This window comes from Pleurodeles waltl, chromosome 10, assembly GCF_031143425.1.
Source record: "Pleurodeles waltl isolate 20211129_DDA chromosome 10, aPleWal1.hap1.20221129, whole genome shotgun sequence".
Taxonomy (NCBI): Eukaryota; Metazoa; Chordata; class Amphibia; order Caudata; family Salamandridae; genus Pleurodeles; species Pleurodeles waltl.
In genome coordinates this window covers 1,019,865,018-1,019,880,330 of record NC_090449.1, presented here as the reverse complement: position 1 = coordinate 1,019,880,330, position 15,313 = coordinate 1,019,865,018, and the positions used below count along the sequence as shown (strand labels likewise).

Below are 15,313 nucleotides of genomic sequence, written 5' to 3'. Positions count from 1 at the left end.
CTGCAGTCGCCCATTCTGAAACATCTTGAAGCCAGTCCATACATGCTGGAGGTTTTGGACTCATCCATTAAATAATGTTACGTCGCTTTCCTAAGAGCAAATCCAGTAAGACAAATTTCCTGCTGAGCTTCCTACGAGAGAGGAGGGGAGCAGGCCAAACATCACCTGTCTAATCTTTATCTGTACAGTCCATCTGTACAGTCCATCCAGTGGCCCTATTTAGGGCTTGCAGTATTTCCTGCCAGTAAGTGTACAAAGACGGGCAGGACCATAACATGTGCATAAAGTCCACAGCCATGCTCCTGCTAAGGTATGTCTGGTGCACATAATTGTATTGTAGCAGCTTGAATTGTCCATTGCAGTTGACTGTGCAAACTCCCTCATGGATCTTAACCCACTTCCTGGCAGTCATCGGTTCTCCCAGCACCCCATTCCATTTGGCCTGAATACACAGTGTTAATGTCGAAAGGCCATTGCGCAGCTCCCTATAAATGTGAGAAATCAGTCTACGACCCTGGGCCATATCATAGTTAATAATGTTATCAAGGTATTAAAACTTGGCAGCGCACAAAGGAAGGTCAGCCATAATTCATTCACTGTGTATGAGATTTTAGCATACTGGAGATACTGTCCTGTACCTAGTGAAAAGGATTCCATAGGTACTTCACACAAGATAAACTGGCCTCCCAGGTAGAGGTCTCCCATCATGGTAGAACTCCTGTCCTTCCATTTCTGCACCAACATGGAGTCCGCGATTTGTTAAGACTGGCTGCACGGCCCATAATGGAATGTCCGGGGCATACGGCCCACGCCAAACTACTCTCCAGACCACCATTTCCCAGATGTCGGCTACTAGACGGATAATATGGTGTAAAGCAGGCAAACCCCACGATCTGCTCATGAGCAGGACACGGAAGGACTCCTGTCATAGATGCCCTTTATTAGCTGTTTTTCCCAGTAATGCTTGTTGTCAAGCCTCCTCAGCTGTTACCAGGTTGGTTTCAATGTGAACCATCTGACATGTTTGAATTAAAGTCAGGCTAAGGAAGAAGTGATTCTGCGTATGGTGATAGGCCAAGTCACGCAGCCCTTGACTGATAGCCCAATATTGAGGTTACATTTGGTGGGAGGTTAGAGGAAACAATTTATTCCACAAAACAGCTACTCCTGATACTAATGTGAAGGAAGAGATTTTCTAGGTATGAGGACCCATGATGGGGTGGCAGTAAGAAATTTGATTATGGCCATTTTAGGGAGGCCCCTAATATCAGTCATAGCCTTTGTGATCCCGCTTGACAACACCAGGGTGTTGACAAAATAGCAACCACAATGATGAAATAGACCTAGTGTGGGTGAGGAGTTACATACTTTTTAAAGATTTTTTTCGTTCCAATAATAGCTCTCCCAGGGGTGTGGAATTCCTACAGCCTGACGCCTAGGACATATTGTTTGGGGTCAAGGAAAACAGGTTTTCACGTTTAGTTTGTCCTTGGGACAAGTAGCCCCAATCCCCCTAAACACACAAATCCTTTGGCTGCCAGTTTACAGGAAAGGTAACTGTCTGCAGTTGAGGTAATATTTAATGCTTGTGTCCACAGGTTAATGCTGTTCGAATTTGTATTTATGGTTCATTAATGCAAATCCTTTATTAGGGTGAGCGCTCTAAATAAATGTTGTAAGCTCACTACTGACTGGCTCCAGTAAAAGCGTTTGTACACACACGTATGAAAAGTTAAACAATATAAGAGTATAATGCTCCCAGAATGCTCTCGGATTATATGTAAATGATCGCAGAAGCTTGTAAGCAAGACTGATGAGTATTTGCTTTCAAAATAAAATATTCAGAAAAAAATGCAAGGAGGAATAAAACTTTTTGATATATAACTGTGAAATTTAGGAAAAAGTTCTTAAAAGCATCTTTTACTAAAAATTTCAAAAAAATATTCATAATGGAAAATTAGTATAGCCAGTTTCAACAAGATTATGGGAAACATGAATATAAACAAGCACTGGCAAAGTCAACCGATTTGACACATAGGTAGTAATTTTTTTGATTTGGTCAGTGTGTCTTGCTTTGTGGGAGCTGCCAGGCCCTCACCATTGTAACAAACAATGGCAAAAAGCAAAAAAAAAAAAATGGTCTGAAAAACCACGCATTGCCACAGTAGTTGCTGGCACAGACCAAAACTACTTTGTATGTCAATATGCTCCTTGCGGAAGAGCACAATGCGATCACTTACAGTAAAGCCAGCCGAAACATGGACAGAGAGAATTTGAATTTTGATAAAAACAAAAAGTCTTGGTTAATGCCAGACCTAGTTAGGGGCCCAATTCTCAAAGAAAGTCACAAAAGTGCACCCATGATATATGTCTTTCCATTAGTGTAAAATTATTGCTTTCCTGAATTACCATTATTTTACAGAAGTAGACTAGGAGACTGTACTCCCAGAAAATGTTTGTGAACTGTATTTTAGCACAAGCAAATATGTATGGGAAGATTTGATCATGCACAAATATATGAAGCGTTTACATGTTCACTCTCCTTCCAACTACTTTTTTACCAACCCTGTAAAAACGCCTTCTTCTGTCCTTGTCAGGAGTAAACTTCCAACCTCTCTCAGTATGGGAAAAGCTTAAAGAAGACCTGGTAAAAATCCTTAAAACATGCAAGTTAGTAAGTTTGCAGAGGCTCAAAGGCATTACAACCCTGGAACTATTGATTACTGCTCCCTCCAGCCCCTATACGTAAATCTGTGGAAAGGTGGCAAAATAAGGCAATTGCTAGTATTCAAGCCCTACTATAGTATTTTCCATGGCATAATCAGAGAGGCTATCATCAGAGCTCTTATATAATGAGATTGCTGCCATAATTTGACGCCGCACAACATGGCACCAAAGGGACAAGTAGATTTTTTTCCAGGACAAGTAGATTTATATAGCAACCTGTCCCAGGGACAATTAGATATTTTATGAAATTCCACACCCCTGCTCTCCAGTTGCTGACAGGAAAACAGACCAATGTGTCAATACGACAAAGTGAAAACACTCACACAAACTCTTGTCCTTAGAAGTACCTACAATAACTCCTGGGAGACCCTGCCGCTATTAGCCCCCTTTTTGTTTACCAATGGGTAGGGTGGTAGAATAAAAAGGGCAACTTTGTTTACAATGAAAATTAATTTTAAAAGGGAGAAAACAGTACATAACACCTCTAACGAGAAGATATACTCGTCAAAACCAAAATGAAAGTGGCTAGAGAAAAAGTAACCTTATTTAGCTTTTTAGTTTTTTTTTTTTAAAGAAGAAAACTGGAATTTTATAGAGCCACAGCACGTTCAAAAGACTGTGAAATACCTAAGGCTGGCCTGAAATAAACACTGAATGGCCCACAAGAGTGTCTAACAAGAGTTGTGTTATCATATAGAATGCACAAACTATAAAGCATCTAAGCTGCCAATCTAAAAAACATGATACATTCAAGCAATGAAAACAAAACGGCATTACTTCTGCATTCCCAAGAAAGAAATGTATGAAGTCAATGGAATCATTTATATTGACCTTAGCTGATATTGTACTGCAAGGTGACTCACGCTCAGTGAACACTTTAAGCTAGAAGCTTCAGCAAGCAGGCTCTACAACCATTCAGTCTCTGGTGTTGAGAAAGCTCATACTGCATGTACCTATTACAGTGTAGGTCTGCTTCGCTTCCCTCTTGTGCAGGTCTGCTTTATTCTTTGAAAGGGCACTAGTCAGAAGTTCACAAGATTGGACACCATTCCCGGGCTATTTAAAGATAAAAGATGATTTTTCCCTAACCCTAGGAATTTAGGGACGGTGCCTCTTTACTGAGAACCAAGTGCTTTGACGTTTTGATATATCAACAAGGCTTTTTCGTGAATGCAATCATCTAATACTGTTGCAAACTCAAACACTCATGCAATGTGGGGGATTTAACCCTCACAGCAGCCTTATCTTTAGAAGATGTTGAGCTCTGGTGTGCTTAACCCCTTCCCCGCCAAGGACGTAATGGTTACCTCCCTGGCTGTGGCGTGAGGCAAGGGTCGCTCCCCTTGGGGGGGCCAATGTATTTATCGCCATTTATGCCCCCCTAGTGGGCAGATTGTTCTTTTATTTATAGGCCGATGGGGGCAGAAGCCACTAGAAACCAGGGATTGTTTTTGTGTGGTTTGTTTGTGTTGGGGGGGGCGGCCCCTTGGCAAGGGTCACCCCCAAGGGGCAAAAAGCACTATTGGGCGGTGCTGCCCCCCTTGGGGGCAGATCAGCCTATTTGTTTTAGGCCCATCTACCCTCAAGGGGGGCAGAATCCACTTAGCGCCAGGGATCACGTGTGTGTGTGGAGGGTGCGGGGGAGTTTGGCCCCTTGGGCAAGGGTTGCCCCCCAAAGGGGACAAAGCACTGTTGGTAGTTCTGCCCCCTTGGGGGCATATCAGCCTATTTGTTTAGGCCCATCTGCCCCCAGGAGGGGCAGAAGCCATAAAGACGCAAGGGATTTTTTTTTCTTTCCTCTTTTGTTTTTTTGTGCTTCGGCAAGGGTCGCGCCCCCCCCACCCCCCTCCAAAAGGGGACAGAGCACTGTTGGGTAGTTCTGCACCCCTTGGGGGTAGATTGGCCTATTTTTTCTTTCTTTTTTAGGTATGACATGGGGGGTGTTTTTGTGGGGGGTTGGCCCCTTGGGCAAGGGTCACCCCCTAAAGGGGGCAAAATATTTTATGCCATTTCTGCCCCCTAGGGGCAGATTGTCCTATTATTTTAAGACACACTTGACACCAAGGAAAATTTATAAAGGTTTGGTGGAGGAGTGTTTGTCAACTGGCAAAGTATTTGCATTTGTGATTATAACAGTTTATTTCTCCTTTTTGTTCTAGTTGAAAGCTTTTGCTTCGTCTGCTGTGGCTTGTTGTGGTTTTGGCAGTGGTTTTCCTGCGATTGCATAGTTGCATGTTTTAGGTAAGTAAATAAATTTACTCCAAAGGAGTATTGTTGCCATGCATGAATGACATGTTTGTAGGTGGTGTACTAAATGCAGGATTGTGTGTGAAATTGTCCTTAGATTTATGCACAATGATATTTGTGTTGTCATATCTAATTTGATTTTCTTTTTTCTTTTTAGTGGGATATCACTGGTGATTGCTGTGGCTGTGCAGGGCAGTTGCTGGTGAGTCTAGCTTTTTCAGACAAGTGAGCGGTATAGTTTTTGAGTTTATAACTCTTAGTGATAAAGCCACACTTTGTTTATTACATATTTTACACAGTGCTGGTTGTTGGTGGTGCATTTGTCCAGTTACTTTTTGTAGGAAGGATCATGGCTAGCTGTAGGATGACCGCTCAGCAGGTTGTTGGTGTGCTTTTGGAGTCGTCTTCTGACCATGATTATGAGACTGACTCTGCATCTGAGGCAGAGGAGGAACTGCAAGATTCTGGAAGTGAATTTTCTATCAGAGAGGAATCATCTGATGATGAAGCCCCTCTCAGTGCTGATGTGGTGCCTGTTTTAGAGGAGGACACTGATGTGCCAATGGTGCAGCAGCCAGTGGCTGAAAGGCTTCCCATTGGAAGACCTGACACCTGGGTTGCACCAAACATGGAGCAGCCACAGTTGCCTGCCTTTACTGGTTTCCCAGGGTATAGAGTAAATACGGAAAACCTTTTGCCTGTCAACTTCTTTGAATTGATTATGGACGATGTATTTTTGGAAGAGATTATTGAGCAGACTAATTTGTATGCAGAACAGTATTTGAGGAACAACGCTGCCAGACTTAGGCCACACTCTAGAGCTAGCCGGTGGATTCCCACAAATCTGGAAGAGTTAAAAAAGTTATTGGGTTTAACTTTTTTGATGGGGCTGATAAGGAAGCCATCACTGTCTTCATATTGGTCTACTAGTCCCTTGATGGCAACTGCTATATTTCCTGCAATCATGAGTCGTAACTGGTATGAGCTTCTTCTTCAGATGCTGCATTTTGTTGATAATGCTTTAACCTTGCCACGAGATCACCCTGATTCTGAACGTCTTTTTAAGATTAGACCTGTCCTTGATCATTTTGTAGATCGGTTTTCAGAGATCTATGTTCCAGGCAAAGAAATATCTGTAGATGAGTCTTTGGTCCTGTTCAAGGGTCATTTGGCTTTTAGGCAGTACATTCCTAGCAAGAGGGCACGGTATGGAATTAAATTGTATATACTGTCTGAAAAGTAGTATAGGATATGTTTATAATTTCCGGGTCTACACTGGTAGGGATTCCAGTATTGACCCCCCTGGTTGTCCGCCCACTTTTGGAGTTAGTGAGAAAATTGTGTGGGAACTTGGTAGACGACTGTTTAACAAAGGTCACCATTTATACGTAGATAACTTCTACACTGGAGTTCAGTTATTCAAGGAATTGTTCAGAGTGGGCACTGTTGCTTGTGGCACAATCTGCTCTAATCGGAAAGGCTATCCAAGAGAGCTTATCTGTAAAAAAACTTGAGAAGGAACAGTGCAGTGCCTTGCGGAATGATGAGCTGCTAGCTGTGAAATTTGTAGACAGAAGGGATGTGTACATGCTAACTAACATCCATGATGAGAGTACTTCACCTGTGGCTGTTTGGGGTCAAGCTGCTGAAGTGCGCAAACCTGTGTGCATTTTAGACTACAATAAGCACATGGGTGGTGTTGATAGAGTAGATCAGAGGTTGGAACCTTACACTACTGCTCGTAAGGCTTATGTTTGGTATAAGGAATTAGCGGTTCACCTGTTCTACGTAGCAACTTTTAATGCTTTTGTTGTGTTCAAGAATAGTTCTCCAGAGTCAAGGATGACATTTGTGAAATTTCAGGAGTCTATCATAGCAAGCCTTGTTGTGCTGGAACAGGCAAGAGTTCCTAGAAAAGCAGTGGTGGAGGATGTAGCTTGATTGGAAGATTGTCACTTTGCTGAGCACATTCCTCCCATGGCCAAAAAAGACTTTCCTGCTAAGAGATGTAGAGTCTGTGCTCGAAGAGGTATCAGGAAGGAGACTAGGATGTACTGCCCTGATTGTCCTTCAAGGCCTGGGCTGTGTGTGGGTGGCTATTTCAGGAGCTACCACACATAGAAGAATTATTGGGAAATACTTTGACCGTAAACTGCTGTTTTATATTTTCATATGTTAGTTTCACAGTTGGCATTACTGTCATGTATACAGTTAGAGCTTTTGTTTTTGTAGTTTTGTACTCATTTATAATTAGTGGTTTCTTTGTTGTTTACCATGGCGGTACGCATGGACTGGTGCTTGGCTGGCAGTGTGCGTGGAGCGGCGCTTAGCTGGCGGTGCCAGCCAAACACCAGTCCATACACACCCATCAGCTGGTGTGATTGTTGTATCAGGCATGTGGCCGTATGAAACTGATGAGCCCTTGAATGGCGCTGTCTGTTGATGCGGGTGTTGTAATGTGCTGGGCCCACGGCTGAAGGCGTGAATGGTCTTGTGCGTGTCGTGTCTGAGAGATGTGTGAATGGACTGTAAAGCGGTTGGTGCCTTGATACAGCTTTACAGCTCACAAGCTGCGAGTCATTGGTTCAATTTTTTGGCCTTTCAGTTATTAACAGTGCATTTCACTTTAGTGAAATCTCATTAATAAAATTTGATCTACTGAACCATCACTCACCCTAGTGCCAAATCCAACCAGTATGTGTGGTAAAACTGACAAAAGGAGTCGCAGCACACCCGTGACACGCTAGGTGTCGCGTGTGGGACCGCGATGATGAAGCATGCCACCAGCTTGGTTGGTGGGTGAGGGGTCTTTTTAACATAATATAATTTGGTGTTTGGAAAATCACAGAAGTATGTTGACACATCAAAATGATCTATGACAAAACTACCTGTGTTTGGGGGAGAGGGGGTGGGCACCTATGTTTTAGGTCCCGGGTGCATCCTTCATCTAGGGAAGCCTACCAAACCCAGACATTTTTTTTAAACTAAACTGGACACCCCAAGGAGTCCAAGGAGGTGTGGCTTGCGTGGATCCCCCAACATTTTCTGACCCATTCTCTGCAAACTTCAAGATTTGCTTAAAAAATATATTTTCCTCACTTTTCTTTGTAGGATCATCGCTCCGGCACAAGTTTCCTACCACCCAGCATTCCCCTCAGTCTCCAAAGTAAAATTATACCTCACTTGTGTGGGTCCCCATAGCAGAGTCAGCCTAAAGGTGTATAAAAGAAAAATATGAGCTTATCAACTCGCTGTGCTATCCCCTCAATCTCTACAGGTTTTTGGCCTTTTTCTGTTGCAGACACTTGGGCCACCCACAAAAGTGAGGTACCATTTTTATCGGGAGACTTGGGGGAACGCTGGGTGGAAGTAAATGTGTGGCTCCTCTCAGATTCCAGAACTTTCTGTCACCGAAATGTGAGGAAAAAGTGTTTTTTGCCAAATGTTGAGGTTTGCATAGGATTCTGGGTAACAGAACCTGTTGAAAGCCCCACAAGTCACCACATCTTGGATTCCCCTAGGTGTCTACTTTTAAAAAATGCACAGATTTGGTAGGTTTCCCTAGGTGCCGGCTGAGGTAGAGGCCAAAATCCACAGCTAGGCACTTTGCAAAAAACAGCTCTGTTTTCTATGGAACAATGTGATGTGTTCACGTTGTGTTTTGGGGCATTCCTGTCACGGGCACTAGGTCTACCCACACAAGTGAGGTACCATTTTTATCGGGATACTTGGGGGAACACTGGGTGGAAGGCAATTGGTGGCTCCTCTCAGATTCCAGAACTTTCTGTCACCGAAATGTGAGGAAAAAGTGTTTTTTTGGCCAAATTTGGAGAATGGCACAGGATTCTGGGTCACAGAACCTGGTGAGAGCCCCGCAAGTCACCCCATCTTGGAATCCCCTAGGTGTCTAGTTTTCAAAAAATTGACAGGTTTGGTGGGTTTCCCTAGGTGCTGGCAGAGCTAGCTGCCAATATCCACAGCTAGGGACTTTGCAAAAAACAAGTCCGATTTCAGTGTAAAAATGTGATGTGTCCATGTTGCGTTTCCTGTCGCGAGCATTAGGTCTACACGCGCAAGTGAGGTACCATTTTTATTTGGAGACTTGGGGGAACAAAGAATAGCAAAATAAGGGTTATTGCCCCTTGTCTTTCTCTACATTTTTTCCTTCCAAATGTAAGACAATGTGTAAAAAAGACGTCTATTTGTGAAATGCCCTTTAATTCACACGCTGGTATGGGTACCCCGGAATTCAGAGATGTGCACATAACCGCTGCTTCTCAACACCTTATCTTGTGCCCACTTTGGAAATACAAAAGGTTTTTGATACCTATTTTTCACTCTTTATATTTCAGTAAATGAGTGGCTGTATACCCGTTTCAGAATGAAAACCCATTGCAAGGTGCGGCTCATTTATTGGCTCTGAGTACCTAGGGTTCTTGATGAATCTGCAAGCCCTATATATCCCCGGAAGAGTCCAGCAGACGTAACAGTATATTGCTTTCAAAAATCTGATATTGCAGGAAAAAGTTACAGAGTAAAATGTGGAGAAAAATGCCTTTTTTTTACCTCAATTTCAATATTTTTTCATTTCAGATGTTATTTTCTGTAGGAAACACTTGTAGGATCTACACAAATTACCCCTTGCGGAATTCAGAATGTTGTCTACTTTTCAGAAATATTTAGCTTTCTGGGATCCAGCATTGGTTTCACACCCATTTCTGTCACTAACTGGAAGGGGGCTGAAAGCACAAAAAATAGTAAAAATGGGGTATATCCCAGTAAAATGCCAGAATTGTGTTGAAAAATTGGGTTTCCTGATTCAAGTGTGCCTGTTCCTGAAACCTGGGGAGATGGTGATTTTAGCACCGCAAACCCTTTGATGATGCCATTTTCAGGGAAAAACAAAACACAAGCCACCTGCTGCAGCCCTTTTCCCATTTTTTTGTTAAAAAAAGAACTTTTCGCTGTATTTTGGCTAATTTACCGGTCTCCTTCAAGGGAACCCACAAAGTCTGGGTACCTCTAGAATCCCTAGGATGTTGGAAAAAAGGACGCAAATTTGGCTTGGGTAGCTTATATCGATAAAAAGTTATTAGGGCCTAATTGTGACCTGACCCACATAGCCAAAAAAGGCTTGGCCCCTCAGGGGGAAAAGGCCTGACAGCGAAGGGGTTAACTGCAGCAAGAAGGATACAAACCTTACCTGTTGAACTTTTCATTGGTTAATGGTGGGAGAAATCTCCAGTGGTACTTTAAGAAAAGCACCAGAAGGAGCAGCAATAAATCCACCCTAACAATGGAATTCGATTTTAAGTAAAATTATACCTGCACATTTGATATACTCAGTTAAAATGTAGCTTTTAAATTACCAATTAGCATCTAGTTCATAAGAAAACAAATCTCTTTAGTCATTTACCCCTACCCAACTGTAAAACTTGTGATTTACAGAACCTAAAATGGAATCAAAAATGTTTTTTTTTAATCTATGTGTTATTGTATATGGTTGCCGTCTTTCCATAGCACTTTTGCAGTCAAAACATAAGGCTCACAAACCCCATAGACATATGTCCTTTTGGGATGTCTTTTCAAGTTAATTGCCTTTGAATTCATAGTTCACCCTCAATCTGAGTTTGATACAAAAATGAAAACGGCCTAGAGCACATGGCTCCTTTAAGCAATTCTGCACTCCTTACAATAGCTTTAACTGCACATCAGATATGCTCCTATATTACTGTTTAACGTCAAGAAAATGATTATGTGTCTAAAAATGCATGCATCATGCTTTAAATATAGACTATTGTATAGCGACATTTACAACTTAAGCTGTCATTTCCTGAGACACCTCTTTCTATGTGTGACATCACTGAACTTTGCCTTTACTAATAGTTCCACCACTACTGTATTAGTTCTGTTAAACAAAAACACCTTTTGCTGCCTCACATAATCAAAAATACATAAATAAAAAAATACAAGTCTATATACCCACGTAGATGGGACTAGAATCAGCACTCTTCAACCGTTGGTCTGTTAATCTTTTTTCACACTTTGCTTCCTTCTACACATAAAACAACATGGGCCAATCAGTCAGCCCACTTCAGCCCTTTGATCCCTTTGACTGTATGCATGCAAGGTATTTTGCTTGATCACAAGTGCACATTAGACTAAAATAAAGAGCACTTCATTGCCGAGCCCGATGGGCTACTTAACTACTTCATCAATGTTTATTTTTTTAATTATTTCTCTTTGTTTTTCCCCATGTGTGTAATCAACTGGGTATATTTAAACTAAACTTATAATTTCTTTAATATAATGTAAAGGTGTTTGCAGCAACAAGAATCATATTTTCTTTTCTTTAGAATTTTGTCGAATATAGTTGTGGTAAAGCATAAAAAACATCCAGAGAACCAGGGTGCCAGGACTACAGGGTTTTAAGTGTGTCGGGTCCCTCCAAGTCTCAGACCCAGCCGTAATTAAAGTGTGACTTTGAAACAGTTCTCAGTATATCCCTATAATGGGAAACATTCATCGATTTTTCAGTCAAATCTCAACAACGACTGTAAAAACCAATAAGGTGACCCATGTCTGTGAGGTAGCTCCTGTTTACATTCCAATTTTACCTAACTTACTTTCCTAACCTTATTTGCTTTTGCTGTGCCATCATCTACAAATCACCCGCCCCTCTTCCCATCACAAGCGTGGAATACCGATCCCCTCCTCCTTACTTCTACAGCTGGATCTTTCCCTGCCCGTTTCACGCAGACCTGCCTTACTACCCCTGACCAAGATAGTTTCTACCTAGACACCAAAACAGCACCTTGTAGAAGAAGACAGCCTCCTGGTAGCGCCCCTTCTGGTCGTTCACTACGGCCAGTTTAGCAAATTTTACGGCATCCAACTCCAAAGCAGTGGGGTCCATGGTAAGCGGGAGAGAACAGAGAGAGGCCGCTCCTCCTGCCTGCTCTGGGTTTGTCTCTGTCCCACTTCCGCCTCTCTTCCGGCTTCAGCGGCTGTCACCGCTGCGCGCTCGGGAGTGTGAACATCAAGGAAGGACTACAGCACAGAGTCGCCGCTACGGGCATAAACATAGAGGAAGGACAACATTGTTCTTCCTGTTTGGCACGAGCTTAAGAGAACCCGACTTCCGGATACTTTTATTTCAAAGCCCTGGAGCAGCAAAGGTATGAAATGGTAGATGTAGAACTGTGGACTTTGGAAATGGGAACCAGGCACCAGTCCCGCCGTATGGCTCAACATCCTTGTCATTCTGAGCAAATCACTCTTAATCCTCTTGTGCTAAAAAAACGAAAAAGCCATCTGACGTTGAGTAATATAACGTGGTACTCGTGTAAAACGCTATAATGCCCCTGAGCCAAGTTCTCAGTATTTAAAACGGCGAAAAAAAGAAATAAGTTAAAATACAGTTGAAGCTGTCTAAATCGTTTCAGAAGGATTACTCGAGCAAACAGGGAGATAATTGATGACTACTACTCATCAACACGCTCCTGGACATACACCCCAACTCAACACACTCCCTGACATACACCCCCACTCATCAACCCACTCCCTGACATACACCCCCACTCGTTCACACACACCCACACAAACACCTCTACTCGCATACATCCCAATACACACACCTACTCACTCGCACCTGGACATACCCCCATTCCCTCTGCTTCCATTCAGACACACACACACCTTCCACTCACACATACATACAAACACACACTCAAGCACACCCATACTGCTACATATACACGCACACACATGCACACAACGCTCGCCCCCCTCCTTTTGGACGGTTCACCTACCTGTCTGGGCAAGGTGGTTATCCGGGAGAGGATGGGTGCCAATGCTTTCACCACCAGCGCCGCACCGTCGTGCAGGAATTGCTGTGCCGTATTAAGTGCTGTAACATTGCAGACGGAGTCCTTTTTGCGTGGCAGTGCTGGCGGTGGAACCGCCTCTCACCCGCCATTGGTCTGGCTGACGGTGTCAGATTTACACACTTAAATGGGCGGAAATCTTTGGATGAGTCCTAATACAGCGGTCTTTGCACTGCCAATACTGGCGGTCTTTGGGCTCCCCCGATGATGGCGGTCTTTCCAAAAGACCGCCAAAGTCATAATGAGGGCCTAAGTCTTTTGATCTAGTCAATCATACAGGAGTTCCTATGTTCGACCCTACTTCCATTCACCATCCAAATTCATCTGATTGGTTCCCTTCCTCCACATGTCGGACTATGTTTCTTTCTATTTAATACATTCCCTGGAAAAATCAACCATGAATAAGTTAAAATCTGAATGCCTTCACCTTTCCCTTCCTTCTAAGGTGGCTGATACCTCATCAAAAAACCCGAACATGCTTTTGTTTTTTACCAAGTATGGGAAGGATCCTAAAAAAGGTGTTGACAGAGCCTAGTCCAACTGCCAGGACAGACTGTTGGATCTGGTTGTTTCATTAACTAGGATTTTGGACTGAGCCGAAGAAGCCAAAATGGAGGGTGAATATGTGGATCCTGTCACACTTTCTAATTGGGCACAGCGTGCAATTTGTATGTTGGGGAACGCTAATTCCTACATTTCTCAGGAACGGCGTAAGAATCTACCACTCAAAATAGACCCAAAACTGAGCAGCTTGGCACCCAAAGCAGAAGGTCCTGAGGCACAAGTTCTCTTTTTTGGTGATTCCTTTATCAAGGAGATGGGCAAGTATGTCTCCACTTTCGCTGTCATCGACAAGGCACAAATCTCCATGAAAAAATATCTTTTCCCATCAGGTTTTTGGCAGGGCCTGCAAAGGGAGGGGCCGTTTTGCAGGCCGTTACGCTTCAAGTTGACTATCCCTTAATAGAGGCTCCTACACGCCAAGCTTCCAGCAAGACTTCTACCAGGGATATAAACCCCAGGTCTATCCCTGTTGCTCACGTGGATTTCACAACAGGGGTTGCAGAGCCAAAGGAGAACAACTCTCAGGTAAGAATTGTGTTCTCACTATTTGCCAAGACCTGTTATCAAGTCTAGGTTTCCTGGTAAACTTCGAAAAATCTTCCCTCATTCCTTCTCAACGACTCAAATTCTTGGGTTTCATGATAGATACCACTGAAGCCATTCTCCGATTACCTCAAACGAAGGTAGACCTCATAAAAAATGAAATTCATCATGCTTTTTCCCCTTCCTCTCTGTTCCTTCAGATCGATAACTTGTCTTATGGGTCTCCTCTCTTCCTCTATTCAGGCCATCTTTCCAGGACCCCTACATTACAGAGCTCTCCAGAGATTAAAAATTAGCTATCTCCACAGAGGTCTAGCTTATTCGGACCCGGTGACTTTGGATTCAGAATCAAAAGAAGAACTCACCTGGTGGATGACTCATTTAGACGCCTGTAACGGGAGAACAATTTTCTCTGTCGCCACAGATCTTGTCTTAGAATCAGATGCAAGTCGGACAGGATGGGTCGCAAGGTGTGGTCATCTCTTGACTGGAGGTACGTGGTCCGTTCAGGAGTCATCACTGTACATCAGCTGTTTAGGGATGCTAGCAGGTTCCTTTGCCATCCAGTCCTTTATCAAAGACAAGGTAAAATGTACAGTATCACGTCGCATGGACTATCTATCAGCGGTCAGATACATAAATCGTCTGGGAGATACAAGGTCCAAACTTGTTGCAACGTTAACCAGGTGTCTTTGGGAATTTTGCCTCCCAAGAAACATTTCAGTCAAACAGAATATCTCCCTAGCAAATTGAACATAATAGCAGACTGGTTTTCCAAACACCTGTACGATTCAAGCGACTGGAAGCTTCATCCTTCAGTATTAAATCTTCAGCCTTCGGGTCATGTCAATACATCTGTTTGCTTCCCGTATCAATACCAAACCCTCTTCTTTTTCAGTTGGAGACCAGATCCTTTGGCTATGGCCACAGATGTGTTTTTTCAGACATGGCCTCAGTCCCTCTTTTACAATTTCCATCCTTTCCTTTTCATTGCCCGAGTTCTGGCTCAGGCTCACAGACAGCAGTCATCCCTAGTTCTCATCACTCCTTTCTGTCAATCCCAGCCTTGGTACCCAACACTGTTGGAACTAGCTTCAGACTTACCGATTCGCATACCTCCCTTCCCCAATCTACTCCTCAATCCGCAGGGACTCATACACAATCTCATTCTGGAAGGCTCCATGTACCTCGTTGCATAGAGGATTTTGGGGCTTTCTGGATAACCCCAGGAATTTCAGAGGAAGCTATCCAGTTAATCAAACAATCCTGGGCTCCTGGAACAGCAAAGGTATTCAAATCAGCCTAGCTGGCATGGCGTAGCTGATGTTGGGACAGGGATTCAGATC

The 15,313-nt window shown here is 43.3% G+C and overlaps 1 protein-coding gene across 1 annotated transcript in view; it reads right to left on the bottom strand.

Moving 5' to 3' along the window:
* The window catches only part of CAPN7 (calpain 7), a 231,305-nt gene extending 219,332 nt beyond the window's left edge, over positions 1 to 11,973 (bottom strand). The window contains exon 1 of the mRNA XM_069211930.1: positions 11,789 to 11,973. Within this exon, the coding sequence (XP_069068031.1) occupies positions 11,789 to 11,890 (102 nt within the window). The 5' untranslated portion in view covers positions 11,891 to 11,973. The remainder of the gene's footprint in view (positions 1 to 11,788) is intronic.
* Positions 11,974 to 15,313: the final 3,340 nt, after the last annotated feature.